General features: G+C 43.5%; 1 protein-coding gene across 1 annotated transcript in view; it reads left to right on the forward strand.

Annotated features, from left to right (window-relative positions):
* CD96 (CD96 molecule) overlaps positions 1-17100 on the forward strand; it is a 32995-nt gene extending 15895 nt beyond the window's left edge. The window contains exons 8-12 of the mRNA XM_082219754.1: positions 4780-4854; positions 6951-7040; positions 9828-9920; positions 13841-13964; positions 16024-17100. Of these exons, the coding sequence (XP_082075880.1) occupies positions 4780-4854; positions 6951-7040; positions 9828-9920; positions 13841-13964; positions 16024-16195 (554 nt within the window). The 3' untranslated portion in view covers positions 16196-17100. The remainder of the gene's footprint in view (positions 1-4779; positions 4855-6950; positions 7041-9827; positions 9921-13840; positions 13965-16023) is intronic.
* Positions 17101-27894: the final 10794 nt, after the last annotated feature.

Below are 27894 nucleotides of genomic sequence, written 5' to 3' on the forward strand. Positions count from 1 at the left end.
GGATTGCAATAAAAATAGTAAAGGTAAAGGGACCCCTGACCATTAGGTCCAGTCGTGGCCAACTCTGGGGTTGCAGCGCTCATCTCGGAAGCCGGCGTACAGCTTCCGGGTCATGTGGCCAGCATGACTAAGCCGCTTCTGGCGAACCAGAGCAGTGCACGGAAATGCCGTTTACCTTCCCACTGGAGTGGACCTATTTATCTACTTGCACTTTGACATGCTTTCGAACTGCTAGGTTGGCAGGAGCAGGGACTAAGCAATCGGAGCTCATCCCGTTGCGGGGATTCGAACCGCCAACCATCTGATGGGCAAGTCCTAGGCTCTGTGGTTTAACCCACAGCACCACCTGCGTCCCTACACAATAAAAATAAGAAGCACTAAAAACATAGAAAAAAAACAATCAATAAAAACCAATTATATATATTGTGTGTGTGTGTGTGTGTGTGTGTGTGTGTGTGTGTAAAATATGCTTAAAACATACCAATAATTCCAGTAAAAACAGCATGGCCCCAGCTCTTTCAATAAAAGCAGGCAGTTCCCAAAAGCCTGTTGGAACAAGAAAGTCTTCACCTGCCAAATCTCCGGGCCCTGATGGACTCACCTCCAAGTACTACAGGATTTTAAAAGACTATTTGATACAACCATTAATGGAGGTTTGCAACCAGATTATGGGGGGAGGGAGGGCACCGGATACGTGGAAAGAAGCATTCATCACACTGATACCTAAAGTGGAAACTGAAAAGACTCAACTCAAGAACTACCGCCCCATCTCACTCCTAAACGTGGATTACAAAATATTTGCGGATGTTTTGGCTAACAGATTTAAAAAAGTACTAAATGAAGTAATCCATAAGGACCAAGCAGGCTTTCTCCCAGGTAGACATTTGTATGATAATACCAGGAACATTATCGATATTCTGGAACTTTTACAAACAAATATTAACACCAAAGCAGTGTTAATTTTTATTGATGCGGAGAAGGCCTTTGACAACATTTCTTGGAAATTCATGAAGAAAAACTTGGAAGGGATGGGAGTGGGAAGGGGGTTTGAGAATGGAATAGAGGCAATCTATTCAGAACAAAAAGCTAAGTTGATAGTGAACAATGTGGTGACAGAAGAACTTCATATTGAAAAAGGAACACGCCAGGGGTGCCCCCTATCCCCTCTGTTGTTTATTTCAGTCCTGGAGGTTTTGCTGAATATGATAAGGGAGGATCGGCAGGTACAAGGAATACGGGTCGGAGCGAAACAATATAAACTGAAAGCATTTGCAGATGACTTGGTTTTAACATTACAGGAGCCAGAACCTAGTACAAAAAGAGTTTTGGAATTGATTCAGAAATTTGGTCGGGTGGCGGGTTTTAAGCTGAACAAACAAAAAACTAAGGTGTTAGGGAAAAACTTGACGGTTACTGAAACAGAGGGGTTTCAGAAGGAAACAGAACTAAACATTGTAAAAAAAGTGAAATACCTGGGGGTCAATCTGTCCTCCAAGAATTTGAATTTATTTAAAGATAATTATGAAAAATGTTGGTCAGAAGTTAAAAAAGATCTAGAAATTTGGTCAAGATTGAAACTATCCTTGTTAGGCCGAATTGCAGCTATAAAAATGAACGTTTTGCCAAAAATGTTGTTTTTGTTCCAGGCCTTGCAGATTGTGGACAGAGTGGATTGTTTCGGAAAGTGGCAGAAGGACATCTCTAAATTTGTCTGGCAGGGCAAAAAGCCCCGAATAAAGTTTAAAATACTAACTGATGCAAAGGAGAGAGGGGGGTTTGCCCTGCCGGACTTAAGGTTATACTATGAAGCTGCGGCCTTCTGCTGGATGAAAGATTGGATTTTATTGGAAAACACTGATGTCCTAGATCTGGAAGGCTTTAATAATTCGTTAGGTTGGCATGCGTATTTGTGGTATGACAAGGGGAAAACACATGGAATGTTTAAAAACCATATTGTCAGAAAAGCAATATTTATGGTCTGGAAAAAATACAAAGACTTATTGGAAAGTAAAACCCCGAGGTGGATTTCACCAATAGAGGCCAAAGCTCGGAAAACATCCAATATGGAGGCATATTGGCCGAAATATTGGGAAATAATAGAAAACATTGGAGGTAATTGGAGGTTGCAGAGCTTTGAAAAATTAAAGGATAAGGTGCAAAATTGGCTACATTATGCCCAAATTAATGAGGTTTTTAAGCTAGATAAAAAAATAGGATTCCAGGTGGAAAAATCGAAACTTGAGACAGAGTTGTTAGAACCAAAGACCAAGGTAATATCGAGAATGTACAACTTGCTGCTTAAATGGAACACTCAGGATGAGACAGTTAAATCAGCCATGATAAAATGGGCTCAAGACATTGGTTACAATATTATGTCTGAGGACTGGGAAAGGTTATGGACCACCGGTATGAAGTTTACGGCATGTAATGCCTTGAAAGAAAACATTATGAAAATGGTATACAGGTGGTACATGACCCCAGTCAAGCTCGCTAAGATATACCATTTGTCTGATAATAAATGTTGGAAATGTAAGGAGGCTGAAGGGACATTCTTTCACCTCTGGTGGACTTGTCCAAGATTGAAGGCCTTTTGGGAAATGATCTATAACGAGTTAAAAAAGGTGTTTAAGTACACCTTTCCCAAGAAACCAGAGGCCTTCCTTCTGGGCATTGTCGGCCAGAAGGTGTTAAAAAAGGATAGAACTTTTTTTCTGTATGCTACAACTGCAGCAAGAATTCTTATCGCCAAGCATTGGAAGACCCAAGATTTGCCCACACTGGAGGAGTGGCAGACGCAATTGATGAACTACATGGAATTGGCCGAGATGACTGCAAGAATCCGAGACCTGGGAGAAGAGGCAATGGAGGAGGACTGGAAAAAATTTAAAGACTATTTGCAAAAGTATTATAAGTTGTATGAAACATAAGACGTCGTATGATTTGGAACGTTAGCCCCAGCAATGAAATTTAATTATCTATGAAATTGCTAACATTTGTGAAAGAATCAAAGTTTAAATGGGTAAAAATGATATCATGTTATATTTTTAGAGTAAATGGAGAATAAGAGATTTAAACTTAAATTGCAACTGAAAATATACAGAAACACACGAAATAAGGGTATAATTTGCTGATGACTTTATTATCAAGAATGCATTATGCGGGAGATGTGGGGAAGTCCAATGGAAATTTGAAATAAGCTGTTGAAATGGATGTGATTTTTTGTTCTTTTTTCTTTTTTTTTTTCTTCTGTTCTGCTTTTTCTTCTGTTCTTTCTGTAATTTGGAAAAGTGTAATAAAAATTATTATAAAAAAAAAAGAAAGTCTTCACCTGCCAGTGGAAGGACAACGAGGAGGGATCCTTATCCAGTATAAAACAGATTCCTGTGCTCCTTTGAAATGTCAACATGTACTTGCCTTTTAAAAACATGAACCTGAATACAAACTCCATTGCTTTCAAGTATGCTCTCTTATCTAGTTGATGTGTAGGGGGCCCTGGTACAGCCTCCTCTTTTGTATGCAGCAATGTTATATGAGAAAACACTTGCGGAAGTCCTTCTTTATTCACTTCATTGACTGGCACTGCTCAACATGACTATCTGTACTGCGTGCGTGGAATATCTCCGCTGCCGAATTGAACAGGGCACTCGACTTCCTTAGACGCCCCATGTCATGGTTCATAAATGTCATGTTGGTTGCAAAGTGCTTTTGTTGCTCTTGCTGCCTGACAAATCCCCTGCTTGCCTTAATAAAGCTGTAACTTCCCTTTGCCTTCTTCTTTTCACTGTAAAAGTTTCCCATTCAACTTTGCTCAGTGAGATAATCCGAATGACAGCTGTTCGGCGCTTAGCTTCCATAGGAACATCCTTTGTGCGCCAGGCACTAAGAGACACTTTGACACAGAGTGTTAATCACTGTACGTCTCTCCTTCTCAAGCTTGCAGCCAGTGTCAAAGAGCCAGTTTCTTTTCTCCCCAAACCCAGATAGATGTCAAGGATGATTGACCTCTTCCCATAGAAATGTCTGAAATAAGACTTTGAAATGTGTCATCCTTCAAAACATGGTCTCCGTAAAATTTGGGCAAGAGGTATTGAGAAAGCTGCGGCCGGGAGAAAGGGAGGGAACCTACCAGTGCATTTTTTTCTGGGGGTACGCAGGGCTACACGTACCCCTAAACATTTTGTGAATCTAATGGGAGCAGAAACTAAAAAAAAAATTAAATGTTTAGTTTCTTCTCTAGCATGGTGAATCATAAGTCCCATTGCTACCTCCAGTGTCCATTTACTGTTTTTATTTTTCCTGATTGGAACTATAAAATGGTGGTTTTCTTGAATCAAAATGAAAGTCGCCCTAAATATTTTTTAAGGGAAAAAAGCACTGGAACCTACAGTAGGAGGGAGGAGGAGGAAGAAATGGGGAAGAAGCCAGAAGAAGTGGGGGAGAGGGGCAAGGAGGCTAAAGGGAAGCTCAGGAAGATTTTAAGTACGTTCCGCTGTTTATGTGGAAGATTCTAAGTCCATTTACCAAATGCAGGAATAATACCCCTTCAGAGTTGGAGGTGGCAGGAACATGGCATTGGTGTTGCTATGCACAGCACACACCCCTACTCGAGCCACACTTCATGTCCATGCATGTTGTTCAAATGAATGAACAGGGCATTTGTATCCCCACAAAATGAAGCTTTTTCACTAGCGTTGTGACCTGTCCCATGGGAAATCTCTTCAACAAAGGATTGATGCAACACTTTGAACAAGGACCTTAAAGACACTTTGATTTCCACAGAGCCCGGGCTTTCGACTAAAAACCTGCAAGATAACACCGTTACTAAGATCTCCAGTTACTCTGCAGTGCCACAAAGTAAGTAGCCTACAGTAGCTTTTTATGTTAACAGCCAGATGCGCTTTCCCATTGCCCAACACAAACCAGTTGTTTTGGTTGGGGGGGGAGAGGGAAGTTAACTTCAATGAAAGATCCAGAAGTGAAGAGAAATGCAAACTATTCCTTTGCATATACAATCATACCTTGGTTCTCGAATGTAATCCATTCCGGAAGTCCGTTCAACTTCTGAAAACATTCAAAAACCAAGGTGTGGCTTCCAATTGGCTGCAGGAGCTTCCTGCACTCAATCAGAAGCCATAGAAGCCACGTCAGACGTTCAGCTTCCCAAAAAAGTTCACAAACCGGAACACTCACTTCTGGGTTTACAGCATTCAGGAGCCAAAACGTTCGAGTCAGAAGGCGTTTGAGAACCAAGGTATAACTGTACTATCAAAGAAAGATGATAGAGCTTGCTCACTATTTTGTGACGTTTTGGTTGTCCATAAGACAGGGAATTTGGGATTTGTTTATTTTTATCAAACTAAATGTGGCAATGTAACCCTTAGCCGGGCATGCAGATACAACCAACCCCTTCTTCTGCTTACCTTATCAGGTGGCTTTCTCTTTGAGAAAAGCTCGTTTATATGGCACGCAGAAGGTTATATCCTCCTCCCTGCTGTGGATTAAGTGGGAGGAGCTCATCCATGCCTGTCTCTGTCCCACTACACCTCTACCTTTGACTCTGGGCTCATCCAGACTCTGAGCCCTCTGTTGCCCTTCCCGTAGAGACGGAATAGTTCAAACCGTGCTAGATCCCCCCCCCAGCTGTACCATATTGCTCTGACTGAAATGTTGCTTGTCTTGCTGCCTGGAAAAAGGCTCCCAGTCATTAATCCGGGAAGACTCTAACCAGTGGCCTAAGGGTTAGTGCTTGCTATTCACAATTACGATTCTCTTAACACAATCATTTCTCATGTGTAACACGCTTAGCAGGCTGCTCCTCTTTCAGGCTGCGGATGCTTGCTTGACTTACAAGCTGTGAAAAGCTATTCCCTGTGGCAAGTCATTCTGCTTAAAAGTTCACATACATAACACGCAATTAGGATCCAACAAACTAATATTGATCGCTCGCTCCCAAACTGTTTCCTACACAAGTGAGAAGTGTCGGATGAAATGTGGAGGGCGAGGGTCTGACAAGAATACCCTTTTCCTCCTTCACCCACCCACCCCAAATACATGGGGTGCAATAGATCACTGGAAAAGAAATTATATTTGCTCAAATCTCCCCAGTGCAGAGGTGCAAGAGCTGCAGATTCTGAGGGAACTCAATGCCCTCACCACGGGGGGAGAAGCTTTGGATGTTATAATGGAAATCTGGGGAAAGATGGACGATTCTCACAGAATTCCTCCCTCGTCCTGTACCACAATGTCTGAAATTGCCCAGACAACAAAGGTTGTTTTCAGATATGGGGCTAAATGAAGATATGTCCACATATATTTATGACATGTTGGGAGGAATGCTAGAACATTATTTGCTTTTCTGTTATAACTATATTCAAAAATCTCTGTGTGTCTGCAATTTAATTATAAACATGTATAATTAAAGCCACCATGTACATCACTTCTGCTCATAGGGTTGTCATATGTCTGGAATTTCCCGGGCTTACTGGAATACTGCAGTCGGAAGCAGTATGTGGTTGGAAATTGGCAAAAATATCTGGGGAAATCCGGGTGTATGGCAATCTATGTTGGGTTTTTTGCTGATTTTTCTTAAAAATATCTCAAAAATATTATTATTTTTCAATTTTGCCCAAAGCTCAACAACTTTGGCAAAACAAAACAAAACTCAACAATTTTTGTGTCTGTATTTTCACTCTTTAAAATATGGCAACCCTGGGATACAACACAGTGAGTGACATCTTACACTCACTAGTTCATCATTTAACCAATGTTTTTGTTTTGCTTGATGTTGATGCCAACAGCAGCCCTTTTACAAAACTGAAATATCTAGTTGGCTAATTTTTTATCATATAAATAAATAATGGTGCTAAAATTGTTACAATTTCAGAACACGGAAATCAAGCCAGTATAATATATATCATGTTGGGGGTGTTGGTTTGGATTTGTTTTTAAAGGGAATCTATCCACCAGCAGAGAGCCGGAAGTAACCACACTGACTACACTTGATCTTTCATCCACTGGGAAGGACTGGTTTAATAATACAGGTGAGTTACTGTTTCTCTTTCAGATGTATCCTGCTTCAAACATTTCTTTTTGATCCTGATCTAGAAATCTTTCCATTGATCTCTTGGGTGGAGGTGTGGGAATAAAGGAAGGTGATTCATGCTTAAATTTCCCCTCCCTAAATCTCCATGATCATAACGATCAATTATGGCAGTAGGGATGTTCAAATGACCTTCTCTCCGAATACAGCAAATGTGTGTTGGAGGAACCAGGTGTGCCTGGTGTCTCTCCCTCCAGTGTCACAGCAACCCTTCCCTCACTGTCCATATACTCAGCACCATGTTTGAAGTGGGAGCCCTCAAGAGTACAGATATGTACGTATTGGCTCTACATTGAGAATGGTTCACAAACAGGGCTGTGTATTGGGTGGAACGGATGTGTGTACAGCTGGATATGTTTGGAGTCCCCATCAGATGTCACCTGTGGACATTAGAAATTTATTTGTTTGTTTATTCATTCATTCATTCATTCATTCATTCATTCATTCCCCGCCCATCTGGCTGGGTTTCCCCAGGCACTCTGGGAGGCTGGCAACAAAATATTAAAATACAATAGTCCTTCAGATATTAAAAGCTTCCCTAAACAGGGCTGCCTTCAGATGTCTTCTAAAAGACTGGTAGTTGCTTTTTCCTTTGACATCTGGTGGGAGGGTGTTCCACAGGGCGGGCACCACTACCGAGAAGGCTCTCTGCTTAGTTCCTTGTAACTTCACTTCTCGCAGTAAGGGAACTGCCTGAAGGCCCTCAGCGCTGGACCTCAGTGTCCAGGCTGAATGATTGGGTGGAGATGCTCCTTCAGGTATACTGGGTCTGAGGCTGTTTAGGGCTTTAAAGGTCAGAACCAACACTTTGAAATGTGCTCAGAAACATACTGGGACCCAATGTAGGTCTTTCAGGACCAGTGTTATATGGTCTCGGTGGCCGCTCCCAGCCACCAGTTTAGCTGCCGCATTCTGGATTAGTTGTAGTTTCTGGGTCACCTTCAAAGGTAGCCTCATGTAGAGCGCATTGCAGTAGTCCAAGCGGGAGATAACTAGAGCATGCACCACTCTGGCAAGACAGTCTGTGGGCAGATAGGGTCTCAGCCTGCGTACCAGATGGAGCTGGTAAACAGCTGCTCTGAACACAGAATTGACCTGTGCCTCCATGGACAGCTGCAAGTCCAAAATGATTCCCAGGCTGTGCACCTGGTCCCTCAGGGACCAGGGAGTCCTCCACACCTACTCGCCTCCTGTCCCCCCAAAACAGTACTTCTGTCTTGTCAGGATTCAACCTCAATCAGTTAGCCGCCATCCATCCTCCAACCTTGCATGGTGCAAGTGGAGTGGAAGGAACAAAGATCACCAGTGTCAAAGCAAATGATTCTTCAACATCAACTTCATTGGACTGGTCATGTTGTGCAGGTGCCTGAGTATCATTTTCCAAAGCAACTACTCTATTCCAAGCTTAAAAATGGAAAGCGTAATGCTGGTGGTCAACAAAAGAGGTTTAAAGACTCTCCCAAGGCAAATTGGGGGGAAATGTAGTATAAACACTGATAACTGGGAAACACTGGCCTGTGAGTGCTCCATTTGGAGAACAGCCTTTACCAAAGGTGTCATGGACTTTGAAGATGCTCAAACTCAGGATGAAAGGGAGAAAGGTGCTAAGAGGAAGGCACGCTTGGCAAACCTTCACCAGGATCAACTCCCACCTAGAAACCTATGACCCCACTGTGGAAGGACGTGTGGATCCAGAACTGGCCTCCACAGTCACTTATGGACTCACTGCTAAAACCGTGTTCATGGAAGACAATCTTACTCAGCTACGAGTGATCACCAAAGAAGAAGAAAGAAGAAGAGGGAATGCATTAGTTGTACACATGAAAGGGGTCACCTGAACACCTCTAGTAGTATCCATTGATTTGGAAGTGTTTACCTGGTACAGGGGCACTGGGTGCTCATTATGGGTCTCCCTTTGTGTATCAGCAAGCATATACATAAAAATTAATTGCATGGCATCATATGCATTTGGATATATGAAGGTTCAGGCACAAGTGAGCACAAAATGTGCAGCTAGAGAATGCGCTAATGCTTACGTGTACAAAAGTTAAGGCAGGTACCTTAACTTAACATTTCCATGCTTTTTGTGTGTGTGCATTACTGAATTTAAGTGCCTGAAACAAAACAAATTAGCCCTTAATTATAACCCATTGGAGGGACGCGGGTGGCGCTGTGGGTTAAAGCCTCAGCGCCTAGGGCTTGCCGATCGAAAGGTCGGCAGTTCGAATCCCCGCGGCGGGGTGCGCTCCCGTCATTCGGTCCCAGCGCCTGCCAACCTAGCAGTTCGAAAGCACCCCCGGGTGCAAGTAGATAAATAGGTACCGCTTACCAGCGGGAAGGTAAACGGCGTTCCGTGTGCTGCGCTGGCTCGCCAGATGCAGCTTTGTCACGCTGGCCACGTGACCCGGAAGTGTCTCCGGACAGCGCTGGCCCCCGGCCAATAGATGTGAGATGGGCGCACAAACCCCAGAGTCTGTCAAGACTGGCCCGTTCGGGCAGGGGTACCTTTACCTTTACCTTATAACCCATTGGGGTGTGGTTGAGCTTTTAAGATTGTTTTATTTATGTTGATGCCAGTTTCAGCCCTTTTCAAAGTAGAAATTATCTAGTTGGCTACAATTTTATCATCAAGATAAACAAAAGGCTAAGATGGTTAACATTTCAGAATAGGAATTTAAAGTTTCTGTAACATATCATGTGGGGATCACTGGGTTTTTGTTTTTTTAAGGTGATCTTAACTCCACCAGAAGAGTGACTGAAGAAACCCCTCTGACTAGCCATGATAATTCATCCACAATAAAGGACCAGTTTAAAAGCACAGGTGAGTTACTGTTTCTTTTTAAAACCTACTTCATTTGGGCCCAGATCTAGTAGGTTTTCCAGTGCTGGTTCTGGTAACATGTATTTCTTAGGTGAGAGAATTATATGAAGGGGGGTTCATGTTTAAATCCTACCCTTCAACCCTCGATGATAATGATTGTATCTGTCAGAACTGCCCTAGGTCCCAGCTCACAAAGGACCAACGCCACTTCGTTGTTATATACAAAAGTCTTTATTGAAGTTCAGTTTGTCTTTCACATCAGCAGCGTGCAGCTCTGCGTCTGAAACTCTAGACCGCTGAAGCTCCGTCTGAGTCTCCTCCCCCCATACACCAGTTTAAGACTCTAGCCTTGCTCCACCTCTTCCTTTGCTCTTTCCGCCTCTGGGTCCTCCTGTCAGCTGGAGTCTCCCCCTTTCTAGACTCTTCTGACGCTGAGTCCCCTGAGTCTTCCCCCTGCCTCTGGCGGGCTTTAGGACCTGGTTCCCCATCCGGGCTTTCTGCTGTCCCGCGCGCCTGTACATTTGAACTTGGCGCGCGCGCCCAGCCGCCAACCTTCCTCCTGACCGTTTCACTGCTCCTGTCACTGCTTCCCCCTTCAGGGAGGCTAGCTGAACCTGACCTCCCCTCCGACAGAGGCGTGGCCAGTTCCGACTCATCTTCTCTTCCTGCTGGAGGGGATGCTGCCCCTGACACCTGAGACTCTTCCCCCCCACTATGCTCTGGTGGGGAAGCTGGTCCTGATTTCCAGCTGCTGCTTTGGGAGTCCCCGCTGGCCCCCCGTTCTTGGTGTGTCCTCCCTGGGACCCCCCTTGCCCTGACCATCGGCGCCTCCTTCTGGGAATCATCTGATTCGCTTGAGAAGCTCATGGAATCTCTCGGGTCACTGCCATACTCCCCTACGCTGCCCTCAGATCCTTCCTCTTCGCTCTCCATCTCCTCTCTCCCCTGTGCCTCTGCTCCTGAGCCCCTGACAGTATCTGTCTATCATCTATCTATCTATCTATCTACCTATCATCTATCATCTATATATCTATTACCTTTATCTTCCAAGGATCTCTAGGTGGTGTACATGGTTCTTCTCCTCCCCATTGCGTCCTCACAAAAGCCCTGTGAAGTAGGTTAGGCTAGGAGATGGTGACTGGCCTGAGGTCACCCATGGTTGAGTGGGGATTTGAACTCTGGTCTCCCAGGTCCTAGTCCAACACTCTAACCATTACACCATACTGGTTCTCCACCACAACACCATTAAATCTAGCAGTAAGAGCATTCAAGTGGCCTTTTCTATGCATACATGCAATGGGTGGAGGGAGGACCAGGTTGAGCCTGGTGTTTCCACCTCCAGTACCATGGGTTCCATATCCCTATCTTCTTTATCTGGGATGCAGGTAGCGTTGTGGTCTAAACCACTGAGCCTCTTGGGCTTGCTGATCAGAAGGCTCAAATCCCACCGATGGGGTGAGCTCCCGTTGCTCTGTCCCAGCTCCTGCCAACCTAGCAGCTTGAAAGCACACCAGTGCAAGTAGAGAAATAGGTACTGCTGTGGTGGGAAGGTAAACAGTGTTTCCATGTGCTCTGGTTGCCGTCACGGTGTTCCGTTGCACCAGAAGCAGTTTAGTCATGACCTGGACTTTCCACATGACCTGGAAAGCTGTCTGTGGACAAACGCCGGCTCCCTCAGCCTGAAAGAGAGATGAGAGCCACAACCCCATAGTCGCCTTTGACTGGACTTAACCATCCAGGGGTCCTTTACCTTTCTTTTTCGTTTTTTTACTTCCTTGTCCACATGCTCAGCATAGAGTTTGAAACGGGAGCCCACATGAGTATAGCTCATGGGCTCTCCATTCAGTTAAAAACTGTTCACAGGACAGCTGACTGGATGGTGAGCCCACGCTTATACAGTTGTACATATGCTGGCCGGCTTTCTTTCAAATGTCACACATGGACATCAGAGGGTGATGGTGCCAGCAGAGTGTACACTATTGGAGGTGCAGCCACATATTAGATGTCTGCATGGAGTGGGCTGTTTGAACACCACCAGTACTAACCATTCATTTGGGACTGTGTATGTGGTACAGGAGCAGTAGGTGCCGCTTATGAGGTTTTTTTTATTGGGAGACCTAATCTGTCATAGAGCACATGCAGAAAAATGAATAGCACAGAATCTCATGCAAAAATTGCTCTTTGTAGATATAAATCTGTGCATAAATTGCCCTTTCTTAATCAGGAAACATGTGCTATTCTTGGTCAGTTCTTTTTAATGCATACCAATTATGTATGTGTGTGTACATTGTACAGCTTTTGTGATATTTTTGAATTTTGAATTGTAATACAACAATGTACTCGGAACAAAAACAAATAAAACAGCCTAACAAAAGCCAGTGAATGCAATCAAATAAGCCCTAAAAGTGGCACAGAGCAACTCTAAGCATATCCGCCAAGAGCAATTTCATAAGTCTGAAACATACATCCGGTGAACCGACAGACAATTTGAGACACGAGCGTGTGTTTGATTTTGTTATTTTGACTCAAATTAAAAATCCTCAGTGACCATTATGCCATGGTACATGCTCCAGAGAAACATCTTACATTTGCCTCATTTCCTTTTGCTAGAAGTAACAGCCACTAGTTTGCATATGTCAGTGTCTCACAGTGCCATTTATAACCACCTGAGCAGTCATACAAAACTAAATTAGGCTTCCTGTTCTTTGCTCTTCCCTTTGCACCATTCACTCCTCTGAGACCAATCTGAGAATTTCTGTGTGGGCAGAAAGGGCAACACCAAAAATATAGGTTAGAGCAGAGCAGAGATAAGCAAAAGCCTCTATTTTCCCCTTGTCAGAGGACAACAGGCAAAGGAGCGCTTGGACAGCTCCTCCCAAATGCTTCTAATGACATAGATGTGACATACATGCAGTTGCCTTGAAAGACTGAAACTGCAGGATGTGGCTACTCACATCCTGAGTGGGAACTAGTTGCTCAGAGCTACTTTTTATGGCTTGCTAGGCATGCTGCAAGATGCTGGTTTTGACTGTGAAACTGAAAACCATTGGGATGGTTTGCCTGCTTAGAAACAGAACCTTTTGTCCTATCACATCTGCTTTGCACCCATAAGGTTGCAGGTTCAATCCCTTACATCTCCAGATATGGCTGGGGGAGACCCCTGTCTGAAATCTTGGAGAGTCTGTACCAGTCAGAGTAAGGCTTCCTTGATCTTGACACTACTTCAGACAGTACTTCATATGTCTCAAGCTTCTGTTTCACAGAGCTAACTGGCACTTCTACCTTTCCAACGCTGCAAGGATTGAGATGTGTATTAATGTGTCAGTCAGTCAAAAGCAGATATGGCTGTCGTAGTTTCCAGGGTCGCCTCCAGACTGCCACTGTTTCGTGGGAGGGATTCGTTTGCATACCAAAAATGCAGATTTGTGAAATTAAAAAGGATTAAAATACCCTATCATAACAAATCTGCTTTAAAAAAGAAAAAGAAACCCAGACATTTTGCTGTAAGGAAAGTGACAGGGAAACGCACTAGAAATAGATAGTGGTTGGTTGACGGGAAGTCGTATAGCCTCTGCACAAACACATCAGAAGGAATGCTCATTAAATAGTGGACATTGCATAACCGTCATGCATGCATTGTACCATCAAATCAGAATGATTGTTCAATTAACAGCTCCACTAGAGGAACCTCAGACTCATAGCCCCTCGGTTGCCAGCTGCTGTGAACAAGCGCTGCCGCTTTACTTGCAAACAGCAATTTCACACAATTTGTTTCTCATTGTGACTACCAGGTACAACTCGCATGTTGACAAGAAAAATGTATTGTCTGAATCAGCCCTTGATTTAGAAATGGCGGAGGAGAAAGCAGCTGTTTGAAGTTGTATTGTTTTTGCCTATGATAGCTGAGGTTCATTTTTCAGGTACTGCAACTAGACCAGGAAAGACTTCCTTCCCCTGGCCAGCAGTTGTAGCCGTTCTGCTTCTCTTATGCACATGCTTATTCATTTTGGGAGTCAGAAAATGGTGTCAGTATCAAAGAGAAATGTAAGTAGTACATGCCCTCCTGGCATTTTGCATGCTAATACAAAATGTGCTGTTGTGAAATAAATCCCCAACGAAAGCACTCGGAAAGGGCCATAGCTCAGTGGCCGAACAACTGTTTTGCATGGAGAAGCTTCCAAGTTAAATCCCCAGCCTCTCCAGGAAGGGCTGAGAAAGACCCCTGTCTCAAAAACTTGGGGTAATGGTGGCAGTCACAGTGGACAATAAGCTAAATGGACCAATGGTCTGACTCAATATAAAGCAGCTTCATGCATGCCTGAGATTTGCAATCTGATTAGGACGGGGTGTAATTTAGCATTCTTGAAATTGCAGTTGCTGAGTCCCATTGACCACAGTGGGACTTGAGCATGTTCAGTGCATCTGCGCCAGTCTGCATAATGCAGGGTAGCCAAGATGGCACCCTTCTTCAACATTGCTGGACTACAACTCCCATCAACCCCCAAATATTGGCCATTCAGGTTGAATCCAGCAACATCTCAAGGCATCCCATTGACTTGCCCCAGTTGGAGGCTGCATCACAATAAAGAAATGGAATACAACACGAGTGGTGCTGTGTAAAACCTTGGCTAATTTCTTCAGACAACATCAGAATCACAGATGCTTATCAAGCATGATGAATAAGAGACAAAACATATTTTCCTGCTGGCATCCCTATTGAAATCCTCAGCATTTTATGTACTCACATATACACAGAAGTGTGAGGCATCATGCAAGCAATTCCAACTCCTGTCAACTGTAATGAAGTATAACATTTTGCCTAAAAGAGACATCTATACTATTTGAAATGGCTGTTTGTGTCTTTTTATATAACTATCCATGACCTCCATTATTGCGTACGACAAGGACAGGATTGGGGCAAGTCATAATTATAAACCAGACTACTGCAATATGTTCTACGTGGGGCTGCTCTAGAAGATGACTTAGAAACTTCAACTGGTCCAAAATGCAGCTGACATAGACCCTATTTTTTAAGACAGCTGCATGGGTTATCAGCTCATTTCCAGACCCAGTTCAAGGTACTCACCATTAGTGAACCCCAAACAGCTTAGTTCACAAATGTCTGAAATACCACTTCCTTCCCTACAGACCTTCTCAGATGTTAAGATTGATAGTTCCACTTGCCTCAGAAGTTTGGGAAGGAGGGGTTTCCACTGCCCTCAGAAGGTGTCCAGAGAGGGGTTTCTCTGTGACAGTCCCTAAGATGCGTAGTTCCTTCACCACAGAGGTGTGCCTGAGTAGTTTCTGTTTTATTATGAAGATGCACCTCTTTGCCCTGGCCTGAAACTTGAGATTTAACAGATTTTCATATCGCTTGTTCTTGATTATTATTATTATTATTAATAATAATACCCCACCCATCTGGCTGGGCTTCCCCAGGCTCTCTGGGCAGCTTCCAACAAAATATTAAAATACAGTAATGCATCAAACATTAAAAGCTTCCCTAAACAGGGCTGCCTTCAGATGTCTTCTAAAAGTCTGGTAGTTGTTTTTCTCTTTGACATCTGGTGCGAGGGTGTTCCGCAGTGCGGTGCCACTACCGAGAAGGCCCTCTGCCTGGTTCCCTGAAACTTGGCTTCTCGCAGTGAGGGAACCACCAGAAGGCCTTCGGCACTGGACCTCAGTGTCTGGGTAGAATGATGGGGATGGAGATGCTCCTTCAGATATACTGGACCGAGGCTTGCATGCTCTCTGAAGGAGCACACGCATAACTTGGGGGTAGCCTTCAATGCACCTTTGCCATCAGAGACCTAAGTGACCTTTGTGGTTAGGATTATCAGCATTGTCTATACCCACCTCTGGACTGGAGTAGTCTGGCTAATGTAGTCCATTCATTGGCAACCTCAAAACTAGATTGCTGTAATCTGCTCTATGTGGGGCTGCCCTTGTATATTGTCCAGAAACTTTATGTATGAGGTTGTTTTCTCCTCAGAAGGATGACTTCTTAATTTTGTTTACCTTCCCTACCATTTTATTGTGTGTTGCTGTTGTGTTTTGCTGCGTATTATTTTTAAATACACTGGGTGTTGTTTTTTCATTTTAGTCTGAACAGACCGCCGTCTTTCAAGCCTCCTCCTCCTCCAGTTAAATACACCTCTATTCAAGAATTAGAGGGAATGTACTCATCATGCAATGAACAGGAAAATGGGCCTGAAGCCTTCCAGGATAATACGAGTCTTTATCGTATGAACCTCACAGGCATGCAGTGGCAGTGAGCCACATGGAAATTTAGACTGCTTAAACCTGCATGGATGCGAAAGCTGCAATATAGCATAACTACGTGGTCAGAAAATAATGCAAATGTTGAGCAGCTTGTGGAGGAACCATGAAGTGGTTGTGTTGCAGGAAGTAAAGCATAAATCAGAGCTAAGTGTACCATCCATATCATATCCATTCTACTTTGTCTGGATTCAGTGCATAGTAACGGCAGCGTCTCTGAAAAGCGCTAACATCAGAATTTTAATGAAATCATTGCCAGGTGATTTCCAGATCTCCTTATCTCTAAGCTTGCCTTGTGATTTTGAGATGCCATTAAGAAGGGGGGGGGGGACACAAATTGGGCAGATACATATTTATTCTTCCTTCTTGTTTGTCCCATGATTTGGAAAATGCCATAATTATGCAATCTGTGAGGCATTTGGGAATCAGAATTTTAATGTAGTTTTCGTGCAATTTTAAATTACCCTTGTATTTTGATTTTCCAAACACTGTCTTGTGTATGTTTTTAAAGGCACTTCAGGATAATAAACAGCTAAAAAATAATGCTGTAGTAACTATGTAGGACCAGAAGGTGGCTCTGTAGGCTTAATTTTTGCATATAAAATGTTTCCCATAATATGGTGATAACCCAGAATATAAACAGCTGCTAAATCTGCTAATATGCAATATGTTTCAAAATAAGTGATTTGTGGATATAAACAGAGATAAGTAGGCTGAGTAGTTGACATTTTTCTTTTTCTTTTCTTTTTCTTTTTTTAATGTACGAATTTAAACCAAACATGAACAATATCCATACCAGAATTTGCCTCTGATTTTCTGTCAACAGTAGCTAGACTTTTGTGAACTTCATATCTGAAAAGCTCTGATACTAGGATGCAAATAATATATTTGCCAAATGGTTTCCAAATCTCGTAATTGCTAAGCTTATTATCATAATTTAAAAATACAATTTAAAATAAAATTAAATGAGTGCTAAATATTAATGGATTTATTCTTTTCCCCCTAACCACAGTTCATGTATGTTTGCTATAAGGTGGAAAGTGATACTGAGTTTGCGATCCTCATCTCACCTACCTGGGAGTAAGGCTCATTGAGTTCAATAGGACTTACTTCTGACACGATTAAGCATGCTGTTAGGAAGTCTTGCAGATGGATAGATTATCTGATTTTATTTAGGAGGCTTGAGATAAAGTCACCCTGAAATGGTTTGGTGCTTTGTCTTTAAGGAAATGTGAAAGCAGCTGCCAGTTTAATTTTAATCATATTTTGAGTCTGGATAGCTCAGTCGGTAGAGCATGAAACACTTAATCCCTGGGCTTGAGCCGCACGTTGGGTGAAAGAAGAAGAAGAGTTTCGATTTGATATCCCGCCTTTCACTCCCTTTAAGGAGTCTCAAAGCGGCTCACATTCTCCTTTCCCTTCCTCCCCCACAACAAACACTCTGTGAGGTGAGTGGGGCTGAGAGACTTCAAAGAAGTGTGACTAGCCCAAGGTCACCCAGCAGCTGCATGTGGAGGAGCGGAGACGCGAACCCGGTTCCCCAGATTACGAGACTACCGCTCTTAACCACTACACCACGCTGGCTCTCAAAAGATTCTTGCATTGCAGGGGGTTGGACAAGATGACCCTCGTGACTCCTTCCAACCCTACAATTCCATGACCCTATAAGTGTTTGCATAAAGACATTCAATCAAATCGCTCAGTTTTTCAAATGACACAGAATACTGAGCCTTCCACGGTTACTGGTGTTCCAGTTCCAGAGGATCAGAGGGAGGCCGCCCCCTCATATTCTGTGATATCCCATGATTAATTACTGTTTCTTAGAAAGTTATCAGAGGTGGGGTCATAATTTGGCTAAAACTGGAGTAGGGAGCCAAGAAGATATCATTAAGAGCCATCACCTTTAATCTTTTAACCACTAGGGGACAGGGGTCAGCAAACTTTTTCAGCAGGGGGCCAGTCCACTGTACCTCAGACTTTGTGGGGTGGCAGACTATATGGGGGGGGGAGGAAATGAACAAATTCCTATGCCCCACAAATAACCCAAAGATGCATTTTAAATAAAAGCAACACGCTGATTCCGGGACCATCTGTGGGCTGGATTTAGAAGGTGATTGGGCCGGATCCAGCCCCCAGGCCTTACTTTGCCTACCCATGGACTAGGAGAATTAAGCTGTCTTGTCACAGATGTAACCGTCCTGATAGACTGTGTTCTGTACTTGCAGGATCTCCTCACCTCACATATGCCCACTTGACAACTTTATTCTGTGGAACTAGTACTGTTACAGATGCCGCATAATACGGACTCTGCACTTGTAACATACCCTCCAACATTTCTTTGATGAAAATAGGGATGTCCCATTCCATAATGATAATTTTACTATTTATACCCCAGACTTCTTACCGAGTTGCCCAGTCACTTTGGGCAGCTTCCAACATATATAAAAACATAATAAATGATTAAACTTATTTTTTAAAATATTGGGGGTCAGATAATGCCATACCCTCCAACATTTCTTCAATGAAAATAGGGACATCCTAAGGAAAAGTGGGTCAGGGGTCCCTTTACCTTTTAAGGAAAAGTGGGACATTCTGGGATCAAATCAGAAACCGTGATGGCTTCTCTAAATTAGGTATGTCCCTGGAAAATAGGGACACTTGGAGGGTCTGTTGTAAAAAAATGATCTTTGGAACTCCCAGCCTCCTGACATTAGGTGCCTTGGCTGTACTCTTTTCAGTACCATGGTACCTCAGGTTACATACGATTCAGGTTACATACGCTTTAGGTTACAGACTCTGCTAACCCAGAAATAGTACCTCGGGTTAAGAACTTTGCTTCAGGATGAGAACAGAAATTGTGCTCTGGTGGCACGGCAGCAGTGGGAGGCCCCATTAGATAAAGTGCTTCAGGTTAAGAACAAACCTCCAGAACGAATTAAGTTCTTAACGCGAGGTACCACTGTACTTGCTTAAATATGTGTGTTTTTAGCCAAGCCTATCCAGACATGCAGAAGTTGCATGTGCTTTACTTCTAGTTAGCTAGTGTGGATTTTAATATTTTGAATATTTTTAAATATCAATCTTAACTATTTTTTAAAATCAAAATACTTCATATTTCTGTAAGCCACTTGGAGGCTTTCTTGCAATCAAGTGGTATCAAAATTTTGTTAAATGACTGCAAAAAATAACTGCACGCTGCTCAAGAGAAACTTCTCCAGAGTTCTCCTTTGCAGGAAGCTTGTAGCTCACATCAGGTGTTTTGTTCAGTCATGAAGCCATCTAATGAATCTCTCAATGGTATGCATAGGTACTTATGGAATGCTAGCATGGGGCACGTGGCAATCTTAGCAGTGCATCAGGAAAGCAGTCTAGCAGAGCCGCTCATGTTGATCGTGATGTGATCTTCCCATGCCCAGCAAATGACGATCGTCACATCCTGTAAATGCAACAGAACGTTGGAAGAGCATGTGATTTCCAAGGCTCAAGGCAAGCCGTTTCGCCTTCCAGATTCATTAATAAAGCACACTATGTTTTAAAAACAGACAGGTGACATAGATAATACCGCAGTTTTGAAGGTTTAGGGTGTGGGTAGCTGGCAGAGCTGTGTGAACTGGGTGGGTAAAGGAAGATTTCAAGAAGCAGCTGAGGGTTTAGATTTGACATTAATCATATTTGATGTTAATTGCGTGAATACAATTGATGTTCAAACAGCTGTTTGACTGGCATCAGTGGAGGCTTACCTTGAAATGAAAATGGCTTCAGAGAGCCCCCCTCCCTTTTTTAACAGGACCTTGCCTGGGATAGAAAGGATTAAACTCTCCCTTCCCACCTCCAATCCCAAGGCTGCTCAGCTGCTTCCCACAAAGGCTGTTTGCATAACAAACCACACACACACACACACTTGCATTCCTGAATGAAATTAATGCCACATCTAGTTTGATTATCTGGGATGTGTGCCCCAAGTTAGCTAGGACAAGTGTTGAGAAACTGCTCTTTCAAAAGCATCCGGGACTGAGGTTTTAAAACTACCCTTTTCTCAATACCCTTTTCTCACTATACCTTTAATTTACAGGTCTTGAAACTCCACTATTTAAATGAGAGACAGCTAATGGGAAAGACTCATTTACGTCAAAAAGTTGTCTGCTGATTTTGCCTTGTTTGACTCAGTGCTACTTTGTGGTTTCGAAACCAAAGTAAGATTTCCTGACTACTGAGATTGGGAAATACTAGACTGTTTTCCCCTACAAGTCTTCTTATGCTCTAGAAAAGGTCTTAATTAGTAAATGCTCAAATCTATATTTTAGATGACGGTGAGTTGGTGAAGCTATCGCTTCAAATTTCCCTTCTCTCTTTCTGTCTTTTCTTAGTAGTGTGCTGTTTATAAAGACAACCTACCATTTTCAAAAGCTACTCCGGTGTAAGAAGCCAAGCATGGTGATTGTTCAGAAGAAGAGTTTATGTCCCCTCCAAAAATATTAAAGTCATTTTAAATTTACCATCACTTCCAAATGTGCCTGTGAGGTTAAAACAATAAAAAACAAAACAAACGAGATTTCTAGACTGGTTTGACTGGTTTGGAAATCTTTTTTTTCCCCACAGCCAAACATGTGCAATCCATCCATAATAGAAACTCCCTGAAGAAGGAGCATGAAATTAAAATATCACATTGATCTTCATCTGAGATTTGATCCCTGGTGAATATGAGCCGATTACTCTTCCCCTTGCATAGCTCCCAAGAGCTTTATTGGCAGGAAGTCAAGAGGTTTGCTAATAAGCTCTCCTAATCATGTAAAAATACATTCAAAGTAAGACAGAAACACAGTGTTGCACTTTAGTTCTATAGGGTGTGATCCCAAAGAACTGTTGCAATAATTACATTGAACTAAAACCTTCTTCTCTGTTCTGTTTACTTTGTTTCCTTGTTTTGTTGTTTACTTTAAGTTTGAAGAGTACAATCACACTCCAATTCAGTGGTGAATTGTTATTTTAATTATCTTTGGGTGATAGCCATACAAAGTTGTAGAGCAGATTACTTGAAATCAAGACTTAAGTCTATTGATTTCAAGGGGGTCTACTTTGAGCATCACTTCAGTGGATAACACCCAATATAATTAGAGGACCCAGAGAACACTGGTGGTGGCAGTTCAAGAACTGCCCTAATCATTTTAGGTCACTGCAGTAGTAAACTTGTGTGTAAACTGAACCACTCCAAGTGGCAGTTGTGGGCTCATATGAGCAGTGCCATTTTTCTAGAAAAAGAGGTGATGGAATTCTCCATGAACACCTTCCTTGTTCTCTTATAATAACAATGGCGCCCACCTGAGAGGTGCCAACGCTGAGTTCCGGTGAGTTCTGGCTGAAAAAAAGCGCTGCGTATGAGGTAAACACCTCCATATAAACACACAAGCACACACATGCCACTGTGGTTTGCCGGCAGAAGGGTGTCACTGCAAAACTGAGAAAGTGGATGAGGGACCTCATGAAACCAAGGCTTCCTCAGGCTTAATTACAGTAGCAAACAATGGTTTGACATTCATTCATTCTTTCTATAACCTGCCATTTATCCTGAAGGAGCCTCATTGAATGTAGCCAGTGTGTTAGCTACACCTAGGTTGAAGTCATTATTAAGTTTCACCTGAGTGAAGATTCCAATCCTTCATTCAAAGCTAGCGTGCTGATAATTACAGTGCATTGTCTTTCCAGCATGCTTGAGAAGAGAGTTAGCAGGGACAGATTTGGTAAAAATTAAAATCAATCAGTGAATGAGATATGCTTAGGGATGGTTAGAACAGTGTGGAAGAGGAGGAAAGAGTGACTGTTTATATATGGTAAAGGGAATGTTTTACCTTCAAAGGGTTACAGGTACCATCCCTGACATCTTGAGATAGGGCTGGGAGAGACCCTAGAAAACTCCTACCTGTCAGTACAGACCATAATGACCTAAATGGATCAACAAACTGAGTCAGTAAACAGCAGGCTCCCATGTTCCTACAAAGTGCAACTTCTCTTCTTCCAGTTTGGCGTCATTGTGTGTGTAGGCGATAGAAGTACCTACCTGAAAAACAAAGGAACACTTGGGAGGTGGAAACAATTTGTTTCACTTTTATTATGGATGATACATCTCACCAGATGCTTTTGTTTCCTGGTCCACATTTCTTCTAAAGCAGCTTTTCTGTTCCTGAAAAATTCCGATTTTCAGAGCTGCAGAGTTATGGATTTGCTTTGGGTTAACGGGGCCTTGCACTCGTTCCTGCTCCAGGCACCTGAGCTGTCCTCTGATTGACCTCAGTAGCTTTAAAAGCAAAGTGCAACATTGCCCGTAAATGGGATTGACATGAACTATGCTGGGTCCATAGATTCTAATGACAGAAGCACTGTGTGAGGATTCATTGTATTTTGTGCTATGGAGTATATAGTGTTCTCTCTCTCTCCTCCCTCCCTCTCCCTCTCTTTCTCTCTGTGTGTTTGAAGCATAAAAAGTACATCTGCTACCTGCAAGGGGTATTATGATCCTGGGAGAACTTTTTTTACTATTTGTAAAACCAAAGGTTCAACAGGGCAATACTCAACATGCTTAGTCAGTACAGAGTTCAATGGGATGAGTGGGGTCAGGATTGCAGCCTAAAGCCCAAATCACATGCATGCAATGACCATCTGTCAAAGCTTGCAGAGGCCATCAGAAGCTTAGGGATTTTGTAAAATATTCAGCGGTTTATAAATGCTTTTAAATAAATGACTATGTGCCGGGCAAAAGAGGCATTTAGCCCTCTCCCTGCTCTTGCTTGCCCTCCAAGTAGTATTTTTTAATGTCCTAAGGCTGCAATACTAAGCACACTTCCAAGATGCTCCCATTCCTGATCCCAGCAGCCTTGCTTGCCCTTTCCTGCCACCTACCAGCACAATTTGTCCTACAAACTAAAGTCCAGGTGAGCTGCAGAGGAAGCAGGAAGACAAGGCTGAGCAGCTTCCATGCAACTGTCTGCTTTGCTTCCACCTTCTTCCTCTTCGGCCTCCAATGCTGATGAGTACCAAATGGCGCTGTCAGTGTGAGGCTGTTGAGGTGCTGCCCTGCCCTGCTCTGACTGTTCCTCTGCTGCTTGGCTGTGCCACCTGCCACCCGGGCCATTTGGGTGCTCGCTTATTTGCCTCCTCCTCTGTCATCACACTGCAGTTGACCTGGATGCCTATTGGCAATGTGACAACATTTTTTCTTACACATTATATACCTAGATACACATTTATATTGTATCCATATACAGTGGTACCTCGGGTTACATACGCTTCAGGTTACATACACTTCAGGTTACAGACTCTGCTAACCCAAAAATAGTGCTTCAGGTTAAGAACTTTGCTTCAGGATGAGAACAGAAATCGTGCTCCAGCGGTGTGGCAGCAGCAGGAGACCCCATTAGCTAAAGTGGTGCTTCAGGTTAAGAACAGTTTCAGGTTAAGTACGGACCTCTGGAACGAATTAAGTACTTAACCCGAGGTACCACTGTATAGTATGTTATTATACATTATATATAGTCAGACAACTCCCCCCCTATACAATATATCTCCTGCATTTCTTCCAGTGTGACCAGCCCCAGACTTGCCTAATTTCAGCAAGGTATTGGCCTCATTCACCTTCAGACTATACACTCGTACTTCTTCCCTTGTGGTGTCAAGGGAAGCGAGACCCAAACTACACATTAAATGAAAATATGTACAGTGGTACCTCAGGTTACATACACTTCAGGTTACATACGCTTCAGGTTACAGACTCTGCTAACCCAGAAACAGTGCTTCAGGTTAAGAACTTTGCTTCAGGTTGAGAGAGAAATCGTGCTCCGGTGGCATGGCGGCAGCAGGAAGCCCCATTAGCTAAAGTGGTGCTTCAGGTTAAGAACAGTTTCAGGTTAAGTACAGACCTCCAGAACAAATTAAGTAATTAACCTGAGGTACCACTGTATAGTAAATCCCCATGATTGCTGTCCATAGATTTAGTTACACAGTAATATTGCAGGACAACATTTTTTGCAGTTATAATTGCTACTTTCTTGACTTTGCCATACAGCAGGTTTCAGTTAAAGGATTTGGAAAATAATAGTTTGTCAACCTTTTTAACGACAATGTAATATAGCCTATTGTATAAATGACATGTGCTATCCTACTTAATCCTTACCTCTGACTCTTTCTCATTTTACATTTTACGACGGTATATAGAAACCGTCATATGCATAGAGGTTGAGGATGGATGCATTAAGAATGAAAGGCAACCACTTTATTTGACTGCTGTGTGGACAGCTGGTGCAGGAGGAGGAAGTTGCATGGAATTGTGGGAAACATAAGCAGGCTGACTCAGGAGAACATAAAGAGCAGGCCACTAGAAGCCAGGGATTCTTTTTTGATGCCTGGGGGAGAGGGTGAGATTTCATCCGGACAACAGCTGATATCCTACTGCATTCTTAACTTTGTCTCCACCACAGAGAGAGAGAGAGAGTGCACATTCCAGTTTTTGTATTCGCATAGAAAGTGGATCCAATTCCTTCCAAGATGCCTTATCTAATTGAGTGCATGTTTATTTGAAACTAACTCATTCCACATCAAAGCCCTTCCTCTCCTTTATACTTTGGCTATTGACTTGCATTCACAGCATTGAGAAAAACAGATAAAACAAGCCTTACATGTCTATCACAGCTGTACAGCCAGTGCTGACATGTCATATTTACCATTAAAAAGATCCTGAAAACAACATTATTGTACATATTAGAGCATGTCTGTCTCAGGAGACAATGGAGAAGTGTGCCTTTGGGGATGAAGTCAAACTATTGGAAGGTTGCAGCACCTGCTATGGCTGTAGAGACCAATGCAGGAGAGGCATGTTTTGTTGCAGCCGATGTAAGAAGAAGAAGAGTTTGGATTTGATATCCCGCTTTATCACTACCCGAAGGAGTCTCAAAGCGGCTAACAATCTCCTTTCCCTTCCTCCCCCACAACAAACATTCTGTGAGGTGAGTGAGGCTGAGAGACTTCAAAGAAGTGTGACTGGCCCAAGGTCACCCAACAGCTGCATGTGGAGGAGCGGAGAGCCGAACCCGGTTCATCAAATTACGAGTCTATCACTCTTAACCACTGCACCACACTGGCTGGATGAAGACATCCAGTTTTCTGCTATTGGTGCACCATTGTGCTTCTTCTCTCTGTGCTCCTCCAAGCAGTCATTCCTCCTCTGGTCACTGCTGCGGATACACAACATGTCTGTCTCCAGGCACTGTTGTCACCTGCAAGAAGAAGAAGAAGAAGAGTTTGGATTTGATATCCTGCCTTTCACTCCCTTTCAGGAGTCTCAAAGCGGCTAACATTCTCCTTTCCCTTCCTCCCCCACAACAAACACTCTGTGAGGTGAGTGGGGCTGAGAGACTTCACAGAAGTGTGACTGGCCCAAGGTCACCCAGCAGCTGCATGTGGAGGAGCGGAGACGCGAACCCGGTTCCCCAGATTACATGACTACCGCTCTTAACCACTACACCACACTGGCTCTGCAAGGGATTTCTATAGGGTGGGGTTCACATTGCCAGTCTTCATGTCACATTTGCAGGCCTCTTTGTAATGCAAAGTTAGTCTGCCAACAGGCCTGGTACCTGAAGGCAGCTCCTGTAGAGCACATCCTTGGAGATCCTGCCACCTTCCATTCTGGGGACGTGACCAAGCCGGCGTAGACATCACTGGGACAGAAGTGTGAACATGCTGGGAAGGTGGGCTTGGGAGAGTACATCTTTGAGAATCTGTGCTGCCATGCGATGCCCAAAATCTTCCTGCTGCACTGTATATGGAAGACACTGAGGCGTCGCTCCTGGCAAGTGTAAGTTGCCCACAGCTCACTTCTAAAAAGCAGTGTGCTCGACATGCAAGTCTTGGAGAGCCAGTGTGGTGTAGTGGTTAAGAGCGGTAGTCACGTAATCTGGGAAACTGGGTTCGTGTCTCCGCTCCTCCACATGCAGCTGCTGGGTGACCTTGGGCCAGTCACACTTCTGTGAAGTCTCTCAGCCCCACTCACCTCACAGAGTGTTTGTTGTGGGGGAGGAAGGGAAAGGAGAATGTTAGCCGCTTTGAGACTCCTGAAGGGGAGTGAAAGGCGGGATATCAAATCCAAACTCTTCTTCTTCATCATCTTGGTATTGATTGTTAGCATCACATTCTCCCACACACTTTTGGAGAGGCAAGCCATTGCCGTAGCTGTCTTATCCAGCTCTGCGTTGATGGAGAGGTTGCTGGTTATTGCTGGTTATGGTGGAGCCCAAGTAGACAAAATTGTCGACCACCTCAAGCATGTGGTTACCAACCCAGGTTGTTGGTCTTTGTCAGGCTGATGGTGAGGCCAAACTCCATGGTTCTTGCTTGCCTGGGTGGAGGATTGTATGTAATAACAACAACTCTGATATTTGCATGCCTGGAATGCAGCCTACTGTATAAGGGTCACGGTCCTCCGTGCACCAGTAGCAGTTTAGTCATGCTGACCACATGACCCAGAAAGCTGTCTGTGGACAAATGCTAGCTGCCTTGGCCTGAAAGTGAGATGAGTGCTGCACCTCATAGTCACATTTGACTGGGCTTAACCATCCAGGGGTCCTTTACCCTTTACCTTTACTGTATAAAGGTATCATGCCCATTGCCCCATTGGCATGTGCCCACAAGAGAATGTGGCTCTCAGGTTTCCCAACCCTACCTTAAAATCACACCTCAGATTTCTTATCTGTAGGAAAGACTGGCCCCTGTAATGTTATACCACAGGAAGGAGGTGGCCATATTTGGCACTTCCAGTTGATATACAGCTGCCGGTGCGCAGGTCCTTTTGGACATGGAAGAAGGCAGAACATGGGTGGGGAGGAACGGGGCATGGCACACTCCACCCAATGCACGAGGGGGCCAGGAATAGAACCCCCATGCAAAATAGTTACAGCCTGTATATCACTTACATCTTTTGTGTGTTTTAACACATGCTGTGAGAGTGGCAGGTATGTGCTCGAGGGCATGTGTTTTTGGCATCAAAACTGTAATGTTGTGAAACAGTCTTAAGAGTTAATTTGGAAGTTCATCTCTACCCCCCCCCTTCTGTATGTGCCTTTTTGCCAACATGAAGGGTAGGGAGCCACAAAAACTAGTACTGCATACAAGTGTGGCAAACAAAGAGCTCCACTGTAATTCAGTTTTAAGTTGATCCCACAGTCTGGGATGAAATTCATCCTGTGAATTCATTCTCAACCTCGCAATGTGACAGATATCATTGCAGCAGGATCCAGCTCTGAAACCAGCACTATCACTTGTCAGTATAGTGGACATGCATGCCTCAGTGAAAATAAAACCCTGAAATGTTTTGGCAAAGTACACGTGGTGTTCGGTCTGCAGAGACTGGGCTCTTTTCCAAAGTGTCGCGTCTAACACATATTTAAAAGGAGCCTCTGGGATCAGGTTACTGAATTAGGAACATGAAGTATTTTCTGGAAGTGACAATGAAACCACGTAATACATTTGATGATGAAAAACTGTAATCTCTCAAAGGTTATGGACATAAGGTAAAGCCACTGGAGAATTTTCCAGGCATCTCAGAATGCAATCCAGATTCTGTATAAAGGCTTTGCATTTTCCAATTGCTTCCATAAGGTTAATAAAGCAATGACTTCATTGCAATGGCCAAGAGGTTTGTTCCAGGTCA

The sequence above is a fragment of the Podarcis vaucheri genome (assembly GCF_965113315.1).
Source record: "Podarcis vaucheri genome assembly, chromosome: 4".
Taxonomy (NCBI): domain Eukaryota; kingdom Metazoa; phylum Chordata; class Lepidosauria; order Squamata; family Lacertidae; genus Podarcis; species Podarcis vaucheri.